This window comes from Anolis sagrei, chromosome 2 (assembly GCF_037176765.1).
Source record: "Anolis sagrei isolate rAnoSag1 chromosome 2, rAnoSag1.mat, whole genome shotgun sequence".
Lineage (NCBI taxonomy): Eukaryota > Metazoa > Chordata > Lepidosauria > Squamata > Dactyloidae > Anolis > Anolis sagrei.
In genome coordinates this window covers 40675449-40698434 of record NC_090022.1, presented here as the reverse complement: position 1 = coordinate 40698434, position 22986 = coordinate 40675449, and the positions used below count along the sequence as shown (strand labels likewise).

At 41.8% G+C, this 22986-nt stretch overlaps 1 protein-coding gene across 4 annotated transcripts in view; it reads left to right on the top strand.

Moving 5' to 3' along the window:
* SHQ1 (SHQ1, H/ACA ribonucleoprotein assembly factor) overlaps positions 1-22986 on the top strand; it is a 111328-nt gene that overhangs the window by 4824 nt on the left and 83518 nt on the right. For all 4 annotated transcript variants that reach the window (XM_060766345.2, XM_060766344.2, XM_060766347.2 and 1 more), the window contains exons 3-7: positions 1245-1306; positions 2080-2202; positions 8667-8818; positions 11668-11780; positions 11925-12055. In XM_060766345.2, the coding sequence (XP_060622328.2) occupies positions 1245-1306; positions 2080-2202; positions 8667-8818; positions 11668-11780; positions 11925-12055 (581 nt within the window). The remainder of the gene's footprint in view (positions 1-1244; positions 1307-2079; positions 2203-8666; positions 8819-11667; positions 11781-11924; positions 12056-22986) is intronic.

Genomic DNA, 22986 nt, shown 5'->3' with positions numbered 1-22986 from the left:
ATGGAAGGAGAATCCATGGATACAAAGGGTAATCTATATATTTTTAATGTTGTGGTTGGTGCTCTTTAGTTTTTCCTCAGTTTGGGTCTCCAGATGTTATTGAACAACAGCTCCCATTAAAGGTTAAAGGACATTTTAAAGTCAGACATCCTATCCACAAGCCTTGCAGATAAATTCAAACTCAACTATCTTGACTAAATAAAACAAACCACAACCTTCCAGATGTTATTGTATCACAACTCCCATTAGCTTTAGTCATGAGGTCTAATTATTGTGTATGTGTGTCAGGAGCGACTTGAGAAACAGCAAGTAGCTTCTGTTGTGAGAGAATTGGCCGTTTGCAAGGAGTTTGTCCAGGGGATGCCCGGATGTTGTACCATCCTGTGGGAGGCTTCTCTCATATTCCCGCATGCGAAGCTGGAGCTGACAGATGGGAGCTCACGCCCTCCACGGATTCAAACCAGTTTTATGATGAGGAATACAGAAGTAGCAGTACAGCATTTGGAAAAGACATGGCAGGCCAGATTCGACCTGCGGCATTGAGTTTGCCATGTGTGGATTATACAAACAATAATGTCTTATATTTGAAAACAAGTCAGAAGCTGTAATTTGTTGTCAGCCATAAACAGAAATTTCAGATTTCTTCTTCTTATGCATGAAGACTTAAAGAAGAACATGTGAGCCCAACAGTCACTGTTGTACTTCATTTTGTTTGACTTTACCAAGTGGTTTCTTACTGTTGCCAGCTAGGAATTTCTGTGGATGCTCATTACAAAATATAGCTTTTGCTCAGTTCTACTATACAAGTTGTAATAGAACTAGCAGCACACTGGTATCTACAATATAATTGGGTGTCCTTTGGTATGCTGCTTTCATTATTACCGCAGGTTTTGTTGGTACTCATGCTTAGCAAGCTTTATGGATAGATAGTGCTAGTAAATTAGATGAAAAGCTGGTTAGGAATTTATAGTTGATGGTTCTTCGGGTTGTGGTGTTCCCGAGTCAGCTGTGCAGACTACCTCTGGGTGATCTCATGTCATATTCTCTGCCCATTTTGGTTTTAACTCCTACTCTGTTTGCCATGTCTCGAGTTGCACAACTTGGCAATTTGGAACCTTTCCCAATGTGTTGTATGTGCAATTTGGTTTCTCAAAAAGTATGATAGTCATAACTCTAGTTGCTCTTTGTCTTCCTGTTTTTACCAGATACATGACAATAAAATAACTCTTAATCTTTTTGAGCAGATTGGTTCTTCCTGGAAGGATTCTCGAAGATGGAAGGGAGAAAGCAACATACGATGACTCAGGTTTTATGTGCTTTTAAAACTGTATTTTGCAGTGCTGTTCACCCCATTCTGATGTGTCATACTGCGGCTGTATAAATTTGCTTCAGCTCCCATTAAATATGGCTTGATATACGTCATGTTGGATATAGTTTGCTTTGAAACATCTCTCTTCACTGATATGTGAAACATACTTAAAATGCTTTATGCTCGCTTGGCAGAGGAACAGGATAGTTCCCATGTTTCACTCAGCTAGCTTAAAACACAGTGTTATCTATTGGAACGTGTTGTCTGACAGATTAGGAATTTAAGAAGAATGCTGCTGTATTACATCCCTCCTAATCTCCCCCATTTCCCCTCCAAATTGCATATTTGTGGAAGATTGATCCAGCAAGTTATTTGGAAGATGTATTTAAGTTAGGGTGATTTCTCTCAATATGGGAAATGCAGAGAGAAAAGCATACATAATGTATGCTCCTGTTATATTTAGGGGGGGAAACTTCATGAGATATATGAACTCTGTGTGTGGAAATGACTTCTGCATCTTTCCACTTGAGGGATACATGAATTCTTCTTTTGCACATTACAGCAGATACGCAGAAGCTTGCATTCCTTCTGTTTTGATTTTCTGATTTCTATGTGAAAGCATTAATGCTTGGGGAAGTCTGGCTTGCACAGTGGCACAGTGTGGCCTGTGCTTACTTTTTGAAACATTGGCAACTTACTGGAATATGAAAATGGCTTGTCCTTAGATCATGAAATACCTTTGCTAAAAAATAACTCCTTTTCCCCCCAAGGGATATTTACAATACGGCTTCCCAAGGAGACTCCTGGAGAGAAGTTTGATGGGTTAGACATGTTGACGGCTCTACTTGCACCGAAGAAATCCCGTTCAGCAAAACCTTTAGTAGAGGAAATGGGTTTGTACACTTTTAAATAAAAAACGAGTTTTTGTAGTTTCATACAGCATGCATTTCAACAGGGATAAGTTTATGGTTCTAAATTTCGACCAGTAGAATTGATATGCACCAATATAGGATGAGTGACTACTGTCACGAAAGCAGCACATGTGAAAAGGATTAGGATTCTTAGTAGATCACAGGCTTTCTTCATCCTGAGAGAAAGGTGGAGTATAAAATAAATGAATAAATAGGAATAAACAATCTGGTGCAGTGGACAAAAAAGACATGATTTTAGGGGATGTCAACAGAAGTATTATGTCACTCATTTCTTCTTTGGTCAGACCTCACCTTGGACATTGAATATCAAAGTTTTAGAATTATATTGACAAGCTGGAACAGGTCCAGAGAAGGTCAACTGAGATGATCAAAAGTCTAGAAATCAAGCCTTATGAACAAAAACTGAAGTTTAGCTTGGAAAAACACATTTTAAATTATCTGAAGGGATGTCATAAAGGAGATGTTTATTTTCTCATATTCAATTGACTGCAACATTTGAATATGAAAAAAAGATTACACCTAATCATTATGAAGACTTTTTTGAACAGTATTTCATTGGAGGTCTTTAAATAGAGGTTGAATAGCTAACTTTCAGAAGTGCTTTAGTTGTTTATTCCAGCATTGCAGGAGATTGGACTAGATTGCCCTTGTGGTTCCTTCCAACTCAGCGTTTCTATGATTCTGCATTGGCTATGTAATAATGCTGACTTTTGTCCAGTATTATTCAGTACAGAGTTTGTTTCTCTCTTGGTTTTTCTATACAACCATATCTTTTATAGAATCTTAAGATTTTTTTAAATAAAGTGGAATGTTTGTTCATTCATACACTTCTTTCATACACCTGCACAGTAGGCCCTTGCTATCTGCTGGGGTTTGGTTCCTTGGAAATATATATTTTCAAGCCATGGATAATTGAATTAGTGGATGCAGATTCTGGATATGGGCTAACTGTTTTCAAAAGGACTTCTAATGTGTGTCGATATTAGATGAATCAGAAAATGTGGAACAGCATGACTTCTAGTTCCTCCGATGTGCTGTTAGATATCTACACATAGTTCTTGTTGTTGTTCATTCGTTCAGTCGTCTCCGACTCTTCGTGACCTCATGGACCAGCCTACGCCAGAGCTCCCTGTCGGCCGTTACCACCCCCAGCTCCCTCAAGGTCAGTCCAGTCACTTCAAGGATGCCATCCATCCATCTTGCCCTTGGTCGGCCCCTCTTCCTTTTGCCTTCCACTTTCCCCAGCATAATTGTCTTCTCTAGGCTTTCCTGTCTCCTCATGATGTGGCCAAAGTACTCTCAGCTTTGTCTCTAGTATCCTTCCCTCCAGTGAGCAGTTGGACTTTATTTCCTGGAGGATGGACTGGTTGGATCTTCTCGCAGTCCAAGGCACTCTCAGCACTTTCCTCCAACACCACAGCTCAAAAGCATCGATCTTCCTTCGTTCAGCCTTCCCTAAGGTCCAGCTCTCACATCCGTAGGTGACTACAGGGAATACCATGGCTTTGACTAGGCGGATCTTTGTTGCCAGTCTGATGTCTCTACTCTTCACTATTTTATCGAGACTGGACATTGCTCTCCTCCCAAGAAGTAAGCGTCTTCTGATTTCCTGGCCACAGTCTGCATCTGCAGTAATCTTTGCACCTAGAAATACAAAGTCTGTCACGGCCTCCACGGTTTCTCCCTCTATTTTCCAGTTGTCAATCATTCTTGTTGCCATAATCTTGGTTTTTTTGACGTTTAGCTGCAACCCGGCTTTTGCGCTTTCTTCTTTCACCTTGATTAGAAGGCTCCTCAGCTCCTCCTCGCTTTCGGCCATCAGAGTGGTGTCATCTGCATATCTGAGGTTGTTGATGTTTCTTCCAGCAATTTTCACCCCAGCTTTGCATTCATCAAGCCCCGCACATCGCATGATGTGTTCTGCATACAAGTTAAAAAGGTTGGGTGAGAGGATGCAGCCTTGCCGTACGCCTTTCCCAATCTGGAACCAGTGTGTTGTTCCGTGGTCAGTTCTGACTGTTGCTACTTGGTCCTTGTACAGATTCCTCAGGAGAGAGACAAGGTGGCTTGGTATGCCCATCCCACCAAGAACTTGCCACAATTTATTATGATCCACACAGTCAAAGGCTTTAGAATAGTCAATGAAGCAGAAGTAGATGTTTTTCTGAAACTCCCTGCCTTTCTCCATTATCCAGCGGATATTGGCAATCTGGTCTCTTGTTCCTCTGCCTTTTCTAAACCCAGCTTGAACATCTGGCAACTCTCGCTCCATGTATTGCTGGAGTCTTCCTTGCAGGATCTTGAGCATTACCTTACTGGCATGAGAAATAAGGGCCACTGTACGGAAGTTTGAGCAGTCTTTCGCATTTCCCTTTTTTGGTATGGGGATATAAGTTGATTTTTTCCAGTCTGATGGCCATTCTTGTGTTTTCCATATTTGCTGGCATATTTATTTATTTATTATTTATTTATTTATTTACTTTGCTTATATACCGCTGTATCTCAAGCCCGAAGGCGACTCACAGCGGTTTACAAACAGTAGAAACAGTAGAAACAGCAGTGGTTCCATACAACATATAACAATTGACTTAACACATTATCCATAAATTACCAATAAGCAATTACAATGCACAATTATTACAAAAAACAACCGTACCCAATCTTCTCATCATCCAAGCGTAGTCCAGGTTCGTCGTCCATTGTTCCATTCCTATGTTCCATTACCAGATTGCACTAAATTACTCAAACGCCTGCACAAACATCCAGGTTTTCACCTTTTTGCGGAATACCATTAGAGATGGTGCTAGTCTAATGTCCGTAGGAAGGGCGTTCCACAGCCGAGGAGCCACCACCGAGAAGGCCCTATCTCTCGTCCCCGCCAGCCGAGCTTGAGAAGCAGGCGGGATCGAGAGCAGGGTCTCCCCGGAAGATCTCAAACTCCTGGTGGGTTCATAGGCAGAGATGCGGTCAGATAGGTAGCTTGGGCCGGAACCGTTTAGGGCTTTAAAGGCCAACGCCAGCACTTTGAATTCAGCCCGGTAGCAGATCGGTAGCCAGTGGAGTTGGCGCAACAGGGGGGTTGTATGCTCCCTGCGCTCCGCTCCTGTTAAAATCATGGCTGCCGAGCGTTGGACTAGTTGGAGCTTCCGAGCTGTCTTCAAAGGCAACCCCATGTAGAGAGCGTTGCAGTAGTCTAAACGGGATGTAACCAGAGCGTGGACTACCGTGGCCAAGTCAGACTTCCCAAGGTACGGGCGCAGCTGGCGCACAAGCTTTAGCTGTGCAAATGCTCCCCTGGTCACCGCCGAAACCTGGGGTTCCAGGCTCAGCGATGAGTCCAGGGTCACACCCAAGCTGCGAACCTGCATCTTCAGGGGGAGTGCGGCCCCATCCAACACAGGCTGTAACCCTATGCCCTGTTCGGCCTTGCGACTGACCAGGAGTACCTCTGTCTTGTCTGGATTCAATTTCAATTTGTTCGCCCTCATCCAGACCGTCACAGCGGCCAAGCACCGGTTCAGGACCTGGACAGCCTCCTTAGTAGCAGGTGGAAAGGAGTGACAGAGTTGGACATCATCCGCGTACAGATGACACCGTACCCCGAAACTCCGGATGATCTCCCCCAGCGGCTTCATGTAGATGTTAAACAACATGGGAGACAATATTGAGCCCTGAGGAACCCCACAAGACAATGGTTGTGGGGTTGAACAGGTGTCCCCCAACAACACCTTCTGAGATCGACCCTCCAGGAATGACCGGAGCCACTGCAAAACAGTACCTCCAAGACCCATCCCTGCGAGGCGTCCCAGAAGGATACCGTGGTCGACGGTATCGAAGGCCGCTGAGAGGTCGAGCAGCACCAACAGGGACACACTCCCCCTGTCGAGCTCCCGGCGCAGATCATCCACTAAGGCGACCAAGGCTGTCTCGGTACCATGTCCCGGCCTAAAGCCAGACTGTGCCGGGTCTAGATAATCCGTGTCTACCAAGAATACCTGGAGTTGTGAGGCCACCACACGTTCCAAGACTTTGCCCAAGAAGGGGAGATTGGAAACTGGCCGATAGTTGTCGAATTTAGTGGGGTCCAGTGATGGTTTCTTCAACAGCGGTTTTATTATAGCTTGTTTTAAGCTCGCTGGAATCTTGCCTTCCCGAAGGGAAGCATTAACCACCACCTTAACCCACTCAGCCAATCCCCCTCTGGCCTCCTTTAGAAGCCAGGATGGGCAGGGGTCCAGGATGCATGTGGTTGGCCTCATTCCTCCAAGTATCTTGTCCACATCCTCGGGTTTCACCAATTGAAATGAATCCATCAAAACTGGACAAGCAGGTGCTCGTGTTACATCCTCAGAGACTGCCATTAACATGGTATCCAGACCAGAACGGATCAAAGCGACTTTGTCTATAAAGAACTGAGCAAAAGCTTCACAGCGAGAAGTCGAATCGTCAGGTGATGGCATGCATCACCTTGACAGCATCATCTTTTAAGACTTTAAACAGTTCAGCTGGGATCCCGTCATCTCCTGCTGCCTTGTTGTTAGCAATGCTTCTTAAGGCCCATTCAACCTCACTCCTCAGGATGTCTGGTTCTAATTCATTCACCACACCGTCAAAGCTATCCTCGATATTGTTATCCTTCCTATACAGATCTTCTGTATAGTCTCGCCACCTTCTCTTGATCTCTTCAGCTTCTGTTAGGTCCCTGCCATCTTTGTTTCTTATCATACCAATTTTTGCCTGAAATTTACCTCCAATGTTTCTAATTTTCTGGAAGAGGTCTCTTGTCCTTCCTATTCTGTTGTCTTCTTCCACTTCCATGCATTGCTTATTTAAAAATAGTTCCTTATCTCTTCTGGCTAACCTCTGGAATTGAGCATTTAACTGGGCATATCTCCCATTATCCCTGTTTCCTTTTGCTTTCCTCCTTTCTTGGGCTACTTCCAGTGTCTCAGCAGACAACCATTTTGCCTTCTTGGTTTTCTTTTTCTTTGGAACGTACTTTGTTGCCGCCTCCTGAACAATGTCGCGGACTTCTGTCCATAGTTCTTCTGGGACTCTGTTTACTAAATCTAGTCCTTCAAATCTGTTCTTCACTTCCACTGTATATTCGCTAGGAATGTTAGTGAGATCATATCTAACTGGTCTGTGTATTTTCCCTGATCTCTTTAGTTTTATTCTAAATTGGGCAATAAGTTCGTGATCTGAGCTACAGTCAGCCCCAGGTCTTGTTTTCACCGACTGGATGGATGTCCGCCACCTTTGGCTGCAAAGGATGTAGTCAATCTGATTTCGGTGTTGACCATCTGGTGAGGTCCATGTATAAAGCCGTCTTTTAGGTTGTTGGAAGAGAGTATTCGTTATACACAGCGAGTTTTCCTGGCAAAATTCTACCAGCCTGCGTCCCGCTTCATTTTGTTCTCCCAGACCATGCTTGCCTGTGATCCCAGTTGTCATTTGACTTCCCACCTTGGCATTCCAGTCTCCTGTAATGAAAATAATGTCTCTTTTTGGTGTATTATCCAGTAGGTCCTGCAGATCCTCATAGAACTGATCTACTTCTGCTTCTTCAGCAGCTGTGGTTGGGGCGTATATTTGGATCACTGTGATGTTGAAAGGCTTTCCTTGCACTCGAATTGAGATCATTCTGTCATTTTTTTGGGTTGTATCCAAGCACCGCTTTAGCGAATTTCTTATTAATTATGAAGGCTACTCCATTTCTTCGATGTTCCTCTTGTCCGCAGTAGTAGATCTGGTGGTCATCTGATGTGAAGTGGCCCATTCCAGTCCATTTCAGTTCGCTGACCCCCAGAATGTCTATCTTTAGTCTTGACATCTCACCAATAACAACATCCAATTTGCCCTGGCTCATAGATCTTACATTCCAGGTTCCTATGGTGTGTTGATCTTTAGAGCATCGGATTCGTCGTTCGCCTCCAGTACCGTCGGCCGCTAGCCTTCCTTTCGGCTTTGAGCTAGCTGCGTCATCACATCTGGGGCTAGTTGAACTTATCCTCTGCTCCTCCCCAGTAGCATTTTGGCCATCTTCCGACCTGGGAGTCCCATCTTCCAATGGCATACCGACATATCTCTGGTTGTACTGGTCCATTTAGTTTTCTTGGCAAGGATACTGGAGTGGTTTGCCATTGCCTTCCCCAGGGATCACTCTTGGTCTGACCTCTCTGCCACAACCGTCCCGTCTTGGGTGTCCCTTCACGGTTTCGCTCATGACATCATTGAGGTGCTCAAGCTCCAGCGCCCCGACAAGGCGGTGATCCTTTGCTGGAGGATAGTTCTTATTGAAAGTTCTTATTGAAAGCTAATTTGATTTCCTGCATGAATTGTTCTCTTAAATGTGGACAAGTAATTTAGAAAGAATTTTCTAGTAGGAAGACTAGTTGTTTTTTTAATGCCAGTCTTTGATTCAGGTGCTGAAAATGTTGAGGACGTAGAAGAAGAGGAAGAATTTGATTGGGAAATAGAGCAGACTCTGTATGAGGAGAACAAAGAGAGCTCCTTGTGTTCTCCTTGTACCTATGGCTTTGGAAATCAGAAATCAGGAGTTTTCAAACGTCTTCAGGTATGTAAGGATATTTTTAAATCTTTGATATATCTTCTGTTTTATTATTATTATTTGATACACAATAAGGTTACATAAAGGTTTCCCCTGACATTAAGTTTAGTCGTGTCCAACTCTGGGTGGTGGTGCTGATCTTAATTTCTAAGCCGAAGAGCCAGTGTTGTCCATAGACACCTCCAAGGTCATGTGGCCAGCATGACTGCATGGAGCGCCATTACCTTCCCGCAAAGGTGGTACGTATTGATCCACTCACATTTGCGTGTTTTCAAACTGCTAGGTTGGCAGAAGCTGGGGCTAACTGTGGGAGCTCACCCTGCTTCCCAGATTCAAACTGCCTACCTTTCAGTCAGCAAGTTCTGCAGCTCAGCGGTTTAACTCGCTGCACCACCAGGGTACAATAAAATTAGTACACAGGGTACTAATTAGTACACAAGCCCCACGGTAAGGCCCAGCGCCTTGCTCCCCCTCCTCTTCTCCTCCTCCTCTTCCTTGGAGGACCCTTGGCCATCGTTGACACCATTTCCAGGCTGGGCCGAGGCCTGGTCTTCCACGCTCAGCGATGAGACCTGTGCGGGGCCTTCTCCTCCTCCGCTGTTGTCGCCTCCTCCTCAATGGCCAGCAGTGAGTGAGTGAGGGAGAGGGGAAGAAAAGAGTGGCGGAGCATCCCGACTTTGCGGATTTTCACTTTCTGCGGGTGTTACTGGAACCTAACACCTGCGATAAGTGAGGGAACACTGTACAGGTAATCCCCAAGTTATGGACATTCAACTTACATGTGACTTCTAGTTACAAATGGGTGAGACAACAGGAGTGAGAGGAGATCTACCCGTAGAAATGGAAATTCACTCCTGAAAGAGTTATGGGGAAAAGGTGTCTCTACTGAAGCTTTCTCACCCATCCTTGTTTCCACAAGCTGGATTTTTTTTTAAAAAAAATTCAAAATCCAATGATTACAGGGACAGAAATTGGGGTGAAATCTTCTAAACGGGCACAGAGAGCAAAGCAAACACCACAAGGGTGTTAACACTTCCCTAAGCTATCTAAAGCTAAAAGATATTTGGCTGGAGCTACACTTAAAATTGTACCTGTTTCAACTTCCATGCAAATTCAACTTAAGAACAAACCTCCAGAACCTAACTTGTTTGTAACCCACGGGGCGCCTGTATTGACCCATGTAAAAGTCAACTGAGGTTTTGTGGGACGACTTTCACGTGTGCATATTTTGTTTCAACTTAATCATTCCCACTTTCATGCTTTGCATTGCATGCAGCTGCAGACTCTGGTTTCAGCTAATATATCTTTAAAGACAAACAGGGAGGGAAGCTTGCAGGAAGAATAATTGTTCACTGTAAAGTTCATAAACATATCGGTTGTCTAGGATACTGTGAACTTTCTCTTTAAAAGTGCATTTCTCTCTATAAACAAAAAAGAGGCAGAAACATGTGAAGGATGCAAAATAGTAAGCAAAAGGATAGTGTTAAATAAACCATGTAGCTTTTCCCATTACGGAAGCAGTGGGATTCCATCATGATTTATGCTGGAGTTTGTGCTTTTCTGCTTAATCATAAATAGTGCAGAGTTTTGTGTGAAGAGGATTTGACTAGGTTTGTAGATCAGTTCTTCAGAGGAGAATATGAAGAGCTCTCTAAGGAGTCTTGCCTCTGAAGTAAGAGCATGGTGGGAGAAAAGACATTGACAGAAGATTTTAACAGTGGCGATAGCAGATCTTATCAGTGGCAATAACAGTGGATAGAGGTGTGATGGCTTTCCTGAATGTCATAGAATAAACTAGGATATAATGACAGCTCAAAATAAATCATGAGTAGTGAGTTGCTGTGAGTTTTCTGGGCATGTTCCAGAAGCATTCTCTCCTGACATTTTGCCCACATATGTGGCAGGCGTCCTCAGAGGTTGTGAGGTGTATTGGAAACTAAGCAAGGGAGGTTTATATATCTGTGGAAGCTCCAAAATGGGAGAAATAACTCTTTTATGTTGGAGACAAGTGTGAATGTTGTAATCATGATTTGTTGGGAGCTCACACCTCCCAACAAAGGATTCCCCCAGGCAAGAATCAGCCATGCCTTGAAGCTGCAAGGCTTTGCAATGTGAATCAAGGTGATTAATTACAACATTAATCACCTTGATTCACATTGCAAAGCCTTGCAACTTCAAGGCATGGCTGATTCTTGCCTGGGGGAATCCTTTGTTGGGAGGTGTGAGCTCCCAACAAATCATGATTTGTTTCCCTAAAATAAATTCAGGCTGTCAAATGAGCAACAGTGGGTTATATATATTTGGAATGTCCAGGCTCTTCCGTCTGTTTGAGGCAAGTGTGAATATTGCAAATGGTCACCTTGATTAGCATTTAATGGCCTTGCAGCTTCAATGCCTGACTGGTTGCTGCCTGAGGGAATCGTTTGTTGGGAGGTGTTAGCTGGCCCTGATTGATTCTTGTCTGGATTTCCCCTGCTTTTTGGGTGTTGCTCTTTATTTACTGTCTTGATTTTAGAGTTTTTAAAATACTGGTAGCCAGATTTTCTTCATCCTCATGGTTTCCTCCTTTCTGTTGAAATTGTCCACATGCTTGTGGATTTCGATGGCTTCTCTGCCTCAAGCAGACAAGAGTTTTTTTCCCCACCCTGGACATTCCACAGATACATAAACTTCACTTGCCTAGTTTCCAACAGACCCCTCAACCTCTGAGGATGCTTGCCATAGATGTGGGCGAAATGTCCATAGAGAATGCTTTTGGAACATGGCTGCACAGCCTGGAAAACTCAAAGCAACGCATTAAAATGGAATTTATGCTGTTTTGCAGATTTTATGCTTATTCTTTGTTGTCTTTACAGGATGAACTTAGCGATGTTATTGATATTAAAAATCCAGATTCAACACCTGCAGTTGAACACAGAGAAAAACGGTTGGCAGTAGAAGCAGCCAAGTTTGATCCTGACCATTACCTGTAAGTTATTGTTGATGGTTTCCTTCAGATTGTTCCCACCTTACAGCAAACTTAAGACAACCCGCTAGATTTAATTACTTTGGTGACATGAAATGAATGCTTAATATCAAATGATGTAGCGCTTCAATCTTTCTGTCTTTCCAGTGCTGACCTTTTTGAAGATGAAGCTGTTTGCCATCTCTTGAAGTATAAGCCATGGTGGGTTGAAGCTTATACAGCCAAGATGGCTTCTCAGGAAGCCAGTCCTTCCAATGAGAGCAATCAAACTGCACTTGGTAAGATGATTTCCCTCTGCTTCCTATAAATGTCCCTGCTCTGTATGGCTTGAAAAACACCCACTCGGTGTTTTTTAAAACTCATTTTTTAACTTTCGGTTTTGAAAAAGGGGTGTTCCAATGTCTTGCTGTTTCTTTTCATAGGATTGTAAGAAGTTTCTTGAGAAAGATTGAAATGTGACTGTATTTAAAAGCATTTATGATTTTAAAAAGAAACCCTTTCCAGCATACTGCTCTTCCACCCCTATTGTTATTTCATAATGCTATATTTAACTTATTATCTTCCCCAAAAGAGCTCAGATTCATTCTAACCAATTTAATGTGATAAGAAGCATTTTTATTTGAAAAGAATCCACCCATATGGCCTTGCATACAATAATGTTATTGACTGAATTAAGATCTCATTAGAAATTTTTCAAATTGAGAGAGAAACTTCCACAAAATTCTGAATCAAGCAAGCTTTTTGAAAAGTTCATAATGGATCATAGTTTGCCTATAGTTTTGAAGGTTCCTTGAAAGTTAAGTGTGAAAATGCCTTTACAAATGGAAGAATCGAGTATCAGCTCCATCTTTCTGCAAGGCCTGAATTGTTATTGTTAGATGTTTTGCTCTGAATTACTAGTTTTTGTGTATTGAAAAAATATATTGTGACTCTCTGATATTTACCTATCAGTGAATATTACTAACAACAATGGAAGTAAATAACAAAGTTTCAAAACAGCAGCAATTTAGTTTTTAAAAAGGACTATGTATTATACACAAAATACTGTATTACCATTACCTCTAGCACTGCTTGCTAATCCCTTTTTTCAGAATATGGGTCTTTCATTTAGAAATAAGTGTATAATAATAGCCCCTTTCATGGAGTTCAAGGCATGTGGGCATAGTTATCTTAGAGCAGTGATTCCCAGCCTTTTTGACAAGGGACCACTTTGATCAGGGTTCAACATTAATACCAAAAGGGTTTAGATTCGGTTTGGGGTGCTGATTCAGAAAATTGCATTGAATAGACCACATCAGCTCTAGTTTCTGATACAAAACATATGCCATGGTCAGCGACAGGGAAGGACTGGCAGGCAGCATGAAAGGAGCAGAAATAAAATAAATAAACTAGAATAAATAAATAAAGAGGAACAAGGCTTGCAGACTAGTCACGGCTCTATCTTAGACTAACAAGGCTCCTATCACACAGCCTCAGCTGAGAAGATGTTGGGTTGGTTAAAATGGTATTTGAATTTAGGCCTAAATTGGATTGTTACCCGAACTGGACTAAACCCCTTGTATCAAGGAGAATGAGGCCACTGGCGCAGTGGCTTAAACCACTGAATTGCTGAACTTGCTGACCAGAAAGTCGGCGGTTCGAATCTGTGGGACGGGGGGAGCTCTTGTTGTTAGCCCCAGCTTCTGCCAGCCTAACAGTTTGAAAACATGCAAATGTGAATAGATCAATAGGTACTGCTTCAGCGGGAAGGTAACAGTGCTCCATGTAGTCATGCCAACCACATGACCTAGGAGGCGTCTACAGACAACGCCAGCTCTTCAGCTTAGAAATGGAGATGAACACCACCCCCCAGAGTCGGACTCAACTAGACTTAATGTCAAGGGTAAACCTTTACCTTTGCCTTTTCAAGGGGAGCTTTATAAGTCAACAGTTACCGTATTAAATCAGATAATAGTTGCCTTTCCCCATGTAATGGTCGCACCCTTAGTTTACTCACCCAGGCAAATGAATTAAGGGTGCAATTGCTCTTTTGGGAGCCAAGTCAAGCCCTATAGTTTTAAAGAAAGTGGAAGGTGGGCAGGGGAGTGAGTTCACTTGTCCACCCACCTATCCCCTCCAGAACTACAGGGCCTTGCTTTGCCAAACTTGGCCACTGGCTGCTTGTCCTCTCTGAGTTATGGAGGAGCCTTGCACAATAGTTGCCACTGCGGATTAGTTACACACCCTTTTTTCTCTGAAAAAAGAGGAAAAAATGTGACCATTGTGTGGTGAAATATGGTATATAAAACCATTTTAAAATGCAGGATTGGAGAAAATACAGCATGTGAGCTGCATGTGGCCACCACCTCATCCCCAATACAAAAATAATCCCTCTAGATCAGTGGTTCCCAATCTTTTTTTTTTTTTTACCAAAGACCACTTTGACCAGGGACTGCTCTCCATGATTAGTACCAAAAGGGTTACAAATAAGTTTTTGATCATCTTTAGATTTGGTTTAGTTATTTGCGGTGCTGATTCAGAAAATTACATTGGATAGACCACATCAGCTCTAGTTTCTGATACAGAACATATGTCATCCAGTAGTCATCATCTGCTTGCCCACAGAAAACCATATCTATTAATCTAGAGCTGATGTGGTAGTAGCAATCTTTCGTGGGTAGTCAGCCTCTCACCTCCTGACATCCCTGTTGCCTCAGCAATATAAGAGGGTTTTGTGGGACCAGTTGCTCTTGTTGCTGTGTGGTTTCAAGGCAATGGTGTAGTAATGGCGAGGCCACAAACCATATTTTTGTTCTTGTGGACCACTGGTGGTCCACGGACCACAAATTGGGAACCACTGCTCTAGATGGTGTGGAAGGGAATATCAACTGTCACTGGCTGTTTTATTTCCAGTCCTAAGAGTCCTAGGACAAACATTGGCAAAAACACCTACATGGAAATTTTGGAGTTAATTGTTCTGCCACCCTCCAAGGTTACTTGGAGAACTTGTGTGGTTCTCCAGGACAGCATTGTTTATCCTTGCTTTAGTTGATCTCTTTGCTAGTTGGGGATGATCATTGGATTTAGGCCTTGGATTTTTCCTTTGCAAATGTTGCTCTATGCTGATTCTTTGCCTTAGACTGGAGACTACCATTACAAATTAATTTATTGCAGGGGTGTTTGGGATTATATTTATTTATTTAAAGAATCTTTTATTGTGCAGTCTCAAGGCAGCAAAGAGGTCAAACAATATGGACTATTTAAACAATTCTCGACTAAAATCAATGAATAATTTAAACAGGGCAAAAGGTATTAAACAACTCAGTAAGTTAAAACGGCTTTAAAAGGCTTGATGGAACTGAACTGTGTACATGTTTAAAAGTAAATTAGGCCTCAGAGGCTTTAATAAAAAGCCATTCTTGACCTGGTTATTGTGTGCTTTTAAAGTCGATTCTGACTCATGGCTACCCTAAGGTGACTCTGTTAATGGGTTTCTTTGGCAGAATGTGTTCAGAAAGGGCTTGCCTTTGCCTCGCTAGGGGAGGGAAGAGGATGGGGCAAAGGCAGGAGGGAAAAAGGGGACACATGTCCATTCCCTTTCCCCCCTGCCTACCATTGTAAGTGAGCAAATGCGTATGCTTGCCCCTGACTTCCCATCCCCTTTGACCAAGCAAACATATGTGCCCTCTCTCCTCCTTTCTCTTTCTCACTCCTACGTAAGTCAACAACTGCATCCTTTGTCTCCTGTCCATCCTTTTCCCATCTCCTGCTGCATGAGTGACCAGAGGAATGTGCTGCCATCTAGATCAAGTCACCCTGCCAGTTTGATTTCCTCCAATACAACACCGGTATTGTCAAAGTCCTTAAAATGGCATAGGACAGCAGTAGAGGTGGCAAACACAGTAAGCTGCAAATAATCAAATTCACAAATGTTCATAACCCACCAGGGAGGAGAGCCAGCTGGACATGATTTCAACTTTCCTGCTGAAGCAGTGTCTTTTCACCTGGCAATAAAATGTAAGTGAGTTTAAAGCTCACTCGTTTTATAATAGGTGAAATGCTTGCTGTAATCATATAAGTGGTGAGGATTACCCTTCAAAAGAAGTTAATCTTTCGTTGATAGCATGTAATACAGTAGGATCAGTAACATTTGTGCCTGGACATTTCTGATACTTGAAATCACCATGGAGTGGCCTTAGCTTGATTGCTTTTTTTAATGGTTGCTGTACACTATAAGAATTGCAGCAAAGAAAGGACATTGTTGCATTTAGTGAAAAAAAACTCTGTAAATTCCTACCTAATTCATTGTCAGTTTTAAATTTTTGAGTTAAGACCCCCCCCCCCCCCCGCAATGGTTGAAGTTTTGGGCATTTGTTAACACGTCAACCATTGTTTGGTGAAATAATCTTTCTAGTTTATTTCCAATCATGTTTTAAGCCCGGTTTTGACACTGACGTTTCCTCGGTTGTTGGGTGGGTTTGTTTACCTATACTCTGGTAGAGGCAGAGAGGGTGATCCTCATTTTTCAAGATCCGTGAGTGTCTTTTAATGCCATGAACGTGATATCCTTCCAGAGAGGCTGTCCAAGGTGGCATCTGGAGATCCTTCTGCTCAGTGGTTCCATTTCTGCTTCAATAGTTAAGTCTGGAGAGTGTTGGAAGGCTATTTTTAAAAAATAACTTTTAGTGCTTGCACTTCAGAGTCCCACAAAATTGTATCTCACTTTCATGGTGTTTAATTACTGTGAGAAGCAGTCAAGTGAAGTCATCCTGAGATCATAGAGTTGGAAGAGACTTCATGGGTCATCCAGTCCAACCCCCTGCCAAGGAGCAAGAAAATTTATTCAAAGTACCCTTGACAGAAGTCCACCCAGCCTCTGTTTTAAAAGCCTCCAAAGAAGGAGCCCTCCACCACACTCTGGGGAAGCGAGTTCTACTGCCGAACAGCTCTCACAGTCAGGAAATTCTTCCTAATGTTTAGGTGGAATCTCCTTTCATGCAATTTGAAGCCATTGTTCTGCTTCCTAAACTCCAGGCCAGCAGAAAATAAACTTGCTCCCTCCTCTCAATGATGATGATATGCTATCATAAATATATACAAAACACCAATTCCCCCCTTCCAAAAAAGAACCCTAGGTGATGTTATGGAAATACTGGGGTTATGCATTAGATGAGGGTCAGTAATTTAAGGCTGTATCCACACAGTTCAGGGGCACTGCTGATGGTATGCTTACACAAGAGATTGTTATTCCACAATGTTTTGGAGGGATCAGTATTTTTTCTAAAGCATTAGAATTGTAGTTTTGGGGTATCATTTGGTCTGTCTTGGCCACAAGTGATGTCTGAGATTGTAAATTCTACCAGTGTATGGCTGTTTGAAACCTACTTAGATAAGGATAACTTTTTTGTAATTGTCCGTGTTCTCCTTAAGTTTCATTTTGATTGTTGCAATGTATTGTTGTGAGGCTGCCTTGATAAACTGTCTGGAAGGGTATGTGGTCTGGAACTGTGATACTCAAAGTGGTGATCCTTGGATTCGTGCCAGTCCACAAACCATCAACTGCTAGTGCCTGGAGAGTTTGCAAGAAAGAAATGTGAAATTGTTGTCAGTTGGCATAGTGTGAGACCATTTTTGGCATGTTTGTGGAAGAAAGAATTCCCAGATCCCCACGTGGTTAAGAAGAACTCATCTATAACATTGCTTCTTAAACTGTGGGTCCCAGCCCCAAATGGGGTTCCCTTAGCTCCATGTTGAGGCAAGAGGAAAAGGTTTCCAAATACCACCTAGGCACACAAACCTGTTAGCAAGAGCATGTAGTGTTTACAGTGAGCTATGTAGAAATTGCTGCAACTGTATTTCACAAAAAGGAAAATCACCTTGTTTAGCAAGTTGTGCAAATTCTGATTTATAATTATCAGTAGATGTTTGATTTTATACCTATTTTCTATACCTGTGTACCTGAGGTCACTAAAAATTTTCTCAGGTGGAAAAAGATCACAAATGGAAAAGGTTTTAAGAAGTTCTGGTGTATAATATGAGTGGGAATCTATCAGTCCTGCAAATGTTGTTCAACTGCATGTTCCAGGAGTCTTGGTCAGAACAACTATTGTGGAGGGTTGCTGGAATTTGCAATCCATCTGTATTTGCATGTTTTCACCTTGGCTGTAAAGTGTGACTCTAATACTGCCAACTCGAGCGTAATAAAATTAACATCTTATACCAGAACTTTGCAGTTTTTCTTCTTCCTGGTTGGTTGTAAAGTACGAGTAAAATTGTCAGTTTTGTTCTTTCCTTCCTTGGGAAGGGACTAGGTCACATGAAAAGATTGCCTCCTCCCATATGTACTTATCAGATCTTTCTGAAGGCCTCTATTTGGGATATAATCGCTGCATGAGATATATATCGGCTACTAGTCCCATTGTATACAATAGCATAGTAAAGTGGTGTCCCTTATTTAAAATGGCCAAATCATGGTTTCCTTTTTTTGGATTTAGCTGCTCTTTCTGATGTTGCTTTGATAAATTTTTGAACTTTGTATAATGCTGTTTTTGTTCCAATTCTGTTAGATCTTTCATTGGTAATCTCTGCCTTACTGCTATTTCCTCATGGTGCCTGCCTACCATTAATAATTGTGTGTACTGTATATGAAAATAACCAAAGAAGGTAGTTGAATCTGAACCATTTCCAGAAAACATTTCCATGATTTTTATATACATAGGATACCTTGATATGTAGGCGTTCATAAATCTGTGGATGACATGATGATGCTATTCAAAATAAACCCTAGAGATACTAGGAGGCTATTTGCAACCTTACTGACTATTGCTGATAGTTGACCAGAGAGAATGAGTAAGAGGATAGTTTTTTTGTGTGTGTCAGGAGCGACTTGAGAAACTGCAAGTCACTTTTGTGTGAGAGAATTGGCAGTCTGCAAGGATATTGCCCAAGGGACACCCAGATGTTTTATCTTCCTTTGGAAGGCTTCTCTTGTGTCCCCACATGAGAAACTGGAGATGGCAGATAGAAACTCACCCTGCTTCCCGGATTTGAACTTCCAAGCTTTTGGTCACAAGGGTTTAACCCACTGCGCCACCGGGGGATAGTGATGATGGGAAAAGAGAAACAACCTAAAAACTACAAAAGCAAATTGTAGATGCCTGTCAGTAAATTTGTAGTTGGAAGCAATTTAGGGTGTGGAATCATTTTGTTAAAAACCAAAAAAGAAACTGTGTGCCCTCTGCTGTTTAAGTAAAGAATTAAGAATTTTTTATAAGAAATCATGTCTCCAAAGTGTTGTGAAGCACAAGGGATTCCTCCCTTGTGCTTTCAGGACAGCCTATCTTTTCATCCATTCTGAATATTTATAGTTGAACACCTGCTTATCAGCTAGCTGCAAAACAAAAACAAAGTGGCAATATTTTTATTCATTTGCTGTTTGAAATCAAGTAGGATTTGCTTTAACCAGCTTTTTCTTATTTTGCTTAATTTTTCTAATCTCTAGTCATTTTGAACACCTCCATGCTGCCACTCTTGTTTTTACCTTTTGCATGCTGTGTTGAGTTTTGCAAGGCTGTTTTTATTTCATTCATTTCTTCTCTTGACTCCCTACTTCCTTGTCCAGAAAGAGATTTTTTGGAAGGACCCAGAGAAACATTGATATGGTTCAAGCAGCGTCATTATTGGCTTGGTGACCAAATATCATTCCAGTAGAGGGCACTTCATTCCTTCAACTGACAGCCCCCAATTTCCTTTCATCATTGGATTGTGTAAAGCAAACCAAATAAACGGTTCTTTACATAAGCAAGACTAATTCCATAGCCTTCCCCATGGGGTGAGGCAGGGTGGGCATGGCAGTGAGCTGTATTCTGCCGCTCTGGTCTTTGCAGTATCCTTGTTCCTACCAGCTCCAGATGAAAGGGTTTTACATTTTTTAAAAGTCACGTTCGGCTTAGTTAACAGCTCATTTTTATTTGGTTTTTCAGCGTAGAATTCTAAAAGACCCGTTTCAGGCAAGAAGCGGTCTTCAAAAGCGTAGGCAGCCCTGCACATTTAATATATCGTTTACATGCGCTGAGGTAATTTATTTTGTCTCTAGTAATCTATCTTGCTTACCAACGATAAGTTTCCAATTTCCTTTTATAGGAGAAGAAAAATGATACTTAATTTTTAAAAAGGTCTGGCCTTTCCCTAAGCATGTAAGTGCCCAAATAAAAAAGTCACAAGCCTCACTTTTATTTATGAGCTCCCTGGATTAGATGAAATTGTTACTGCTTTACGTTCTAGTGTCTTTCATAGCAGCGACCATCAAAATGGTGTGAGTCCAGGCCAGGTTGCACATTAATTTACGTTGCAACTGATGTTGTTTAAGATGTTTGGAGGAAAGAGCCAGTCTTGCATTTGATCTGATGATTGATCCATCCTTGCACAAAATATATTACCGGTGCTTATTCTTTTTTCTAGAGTAAATGAAGTACATTAAGAAGAATGAACTCATATAGGCTGTTCCCTTGTAAAACTTGATGGTTTAAGAAATAGGATCAGTCCCTGCCCTGAAGCAATTAGCTCTGCTTCAGTATTATTGCTTGTCATAATATGCTTGTGTTATCCTCTGTCTACAATAATAGCAGACATGGATACTGAAAGGATTGGCGCCAAAGCATGGATACTGAGAATCAGTATCTACATTCTCAAGAGAACATTGAGGTTTTCAGAAGTACATTAAGAAAAACAATTCTAAGGGGACATGACTACAATGTCCATTTAAGAAAAGAATTAGAGAAACAGGTTGCTGAAAGAGGCTGAAGGATCTAGTTCAGCAGTTCTCAACCTAGGAGTCGGGACCCCGGGGGGGGGGGGGGGTCGGGAAGGATCACCAAAGACCATCAGAAAACACAGTATTTTCTGTTGGCCATGAGGGTTCTGTGTGGGAAGTTTGGCTCAATTCTATCGTTGGTGGAGTTCAGAATGCTCTTTGATTGTACGTGAACTATAAATCCAGCAACTACAACTCCCAAATGTCAAGTCTGTTTTCCCAAAACTCCATCAGTGTTTGCATTAGGGCATATTGTGTATCCGAGCCAAGTTTGGTCCAGATACATCATAAAAACTCTAAAATTACAACAGCACAACAACAAAGAGGAAACAAACAAGGACATCTAATCACCTCTCAACAAAAGTTTGCTCTAGGCACTGTCAAGCCATTATATGCTAATTAAGATGGTCAGTTGAAACATTCACACCTAGCTCCAGCAGACAAGAGTCCTTTGTCTCACCCTGGTCATTCCACAGATATATAAACCCTTTTTCCTAGTTCCAACAGACCTCACTAACTCTGAGGATGCTTGCCATAGATGCAGGCGAAACGTCAGGAGAGAATGCCTCTAGACCATGGCCATATAGCCCGAAAAAACCTACAACAACCCAGATACATCATTGTTTGAGTTCACGGTGCAATCTGGATGTAAGTGAACTACAACTCCAAAACTCAAGGTCAGTGCCAACCAAACCCTTCCAGTATGTTCTGTTGGCCATGGGAATTCTGTGTACCAAGGTTGGTTCAACTCCATCATTTGCAGAGTTTAGAATGCTCTTTGATTGTAGACTGACTATAAATCCCAACAACTAAAACTTCCAAATGACAAAATCAATCCCCCTCAACCCCACCAGTATTCAAATTTGGATGTATCAGGTATTTGTGCCAAATTTGATCAAGTGAATGAAAATACTCCTGCATATCAGATATTTACATTACGATTCACAACAATAGCAAAATTATAGTTATGGCTACAAAAATAATTTTATGGTTGGGGGTGGCCTCAAGCAGACAAGCGTTTTTTCTCCCACCCAGGACATTCAGAGATATATAAACCCCACTTGCCTAGTTTCCAACAGACTTCTCAACCTCTGAGGATGCCTGCCATAGATGAGGGCAAAATGTCAGGAGAGACTGCTTCTGGAACATGGCCATACAGCCTGGAAAACTCACAGCAACCCAGTCATCCAGTAGGTTTTTACAGCAGAGCAGGGATTTAAACCGTGTTCCCAGAGTTGTAGTCCAGTTCTTAAACCACTATGCTATGTTGGCTCCCTGCCTCTTGTGCTGGAGGTAAGCTAGTAGCCAGCAAGAAAAAATGTATCTGCCTTCTATCCAGCATGAATGAGTTCACAGAGGAGTATCATCACCCTGCTCTGTAACTATCACTTTGTAATATTACTGTAGGTTTGGGTTTGCTGTATCCTTTATTACATATATTACGGTTTTTCAAGCTTTACCATATTGGCAAGCTTTATTATTTTTGTAAAATAATCTTTATTGAGATTTTACTTAAAATCAGTTACAATCCTTAAAAGGAAAAGAATAGAAAGAAAAGAAAAAGAAATAAAAAAAATGATCCCTAATATCTAAATGATCCCCAATATAGAATTTGCCTTTTCTGTTGCAGAGGTATATTGGCATTCACCAAGCCAACCACAACTTCAAAACGCCTACTCTGGTCAGTCATTACGAGCACAGATTGTATCAACACAATTTGCTGTCCTATGTTTGTTTCAAAATTTTGGGGTGCTGAAACACTGCCCACTTCTCTGATATGTCTGCTGTTTACAGCCTTCTGTTGTGAAGACTGTCCTCCTGTTCTTTAACTCATTACAAAACTTGCAAGTCAATTTAAACAATTTATATTCTATCAAGACAAGTGGAATATGATGCAGATTATTAATGACAGCTTTGTAAACTCTTTGAGCTAAGGTGTGATTTGTGAAATTTTGCAAACTAAGTTTTTTTTTAAAAAAAAATTAGCTCCATGTGTGGAGTGCTTTTTTCTCCCTCTCCCAAATTTAAATGGACTTTTCTAACCAGCATGGTGTAGAATTTGAGTGTTGGATTACAGCTCTGGATCCCAGGATTCGAGTTCTGCCATGGAAAACACCTGAGTGACCTCAGGCAAGTCACACTGTTTTGGCCTCAGAGAAAGTCAAAGGCAAACCTCATCTGAATAAATGTTGCCAAGAAAATCCGGTGATAGATTTTCCTTAAGTCAGCCTTCAGTTGAAAACAATTTGAATGCACGCCACAACAATAAATTGGTATTTCTCAAGTCTTTTAAACTGTGCTTTATTCCAGGAAGCTTTTAACTCTGCAGTTTGAATTATCTCTTAGTTAGCTCCTTGAGTTATTTTTATGTAGCAGTGTGTGCTTTTGTTGCTTTTTATCTCCATTGTTTGCTGGATT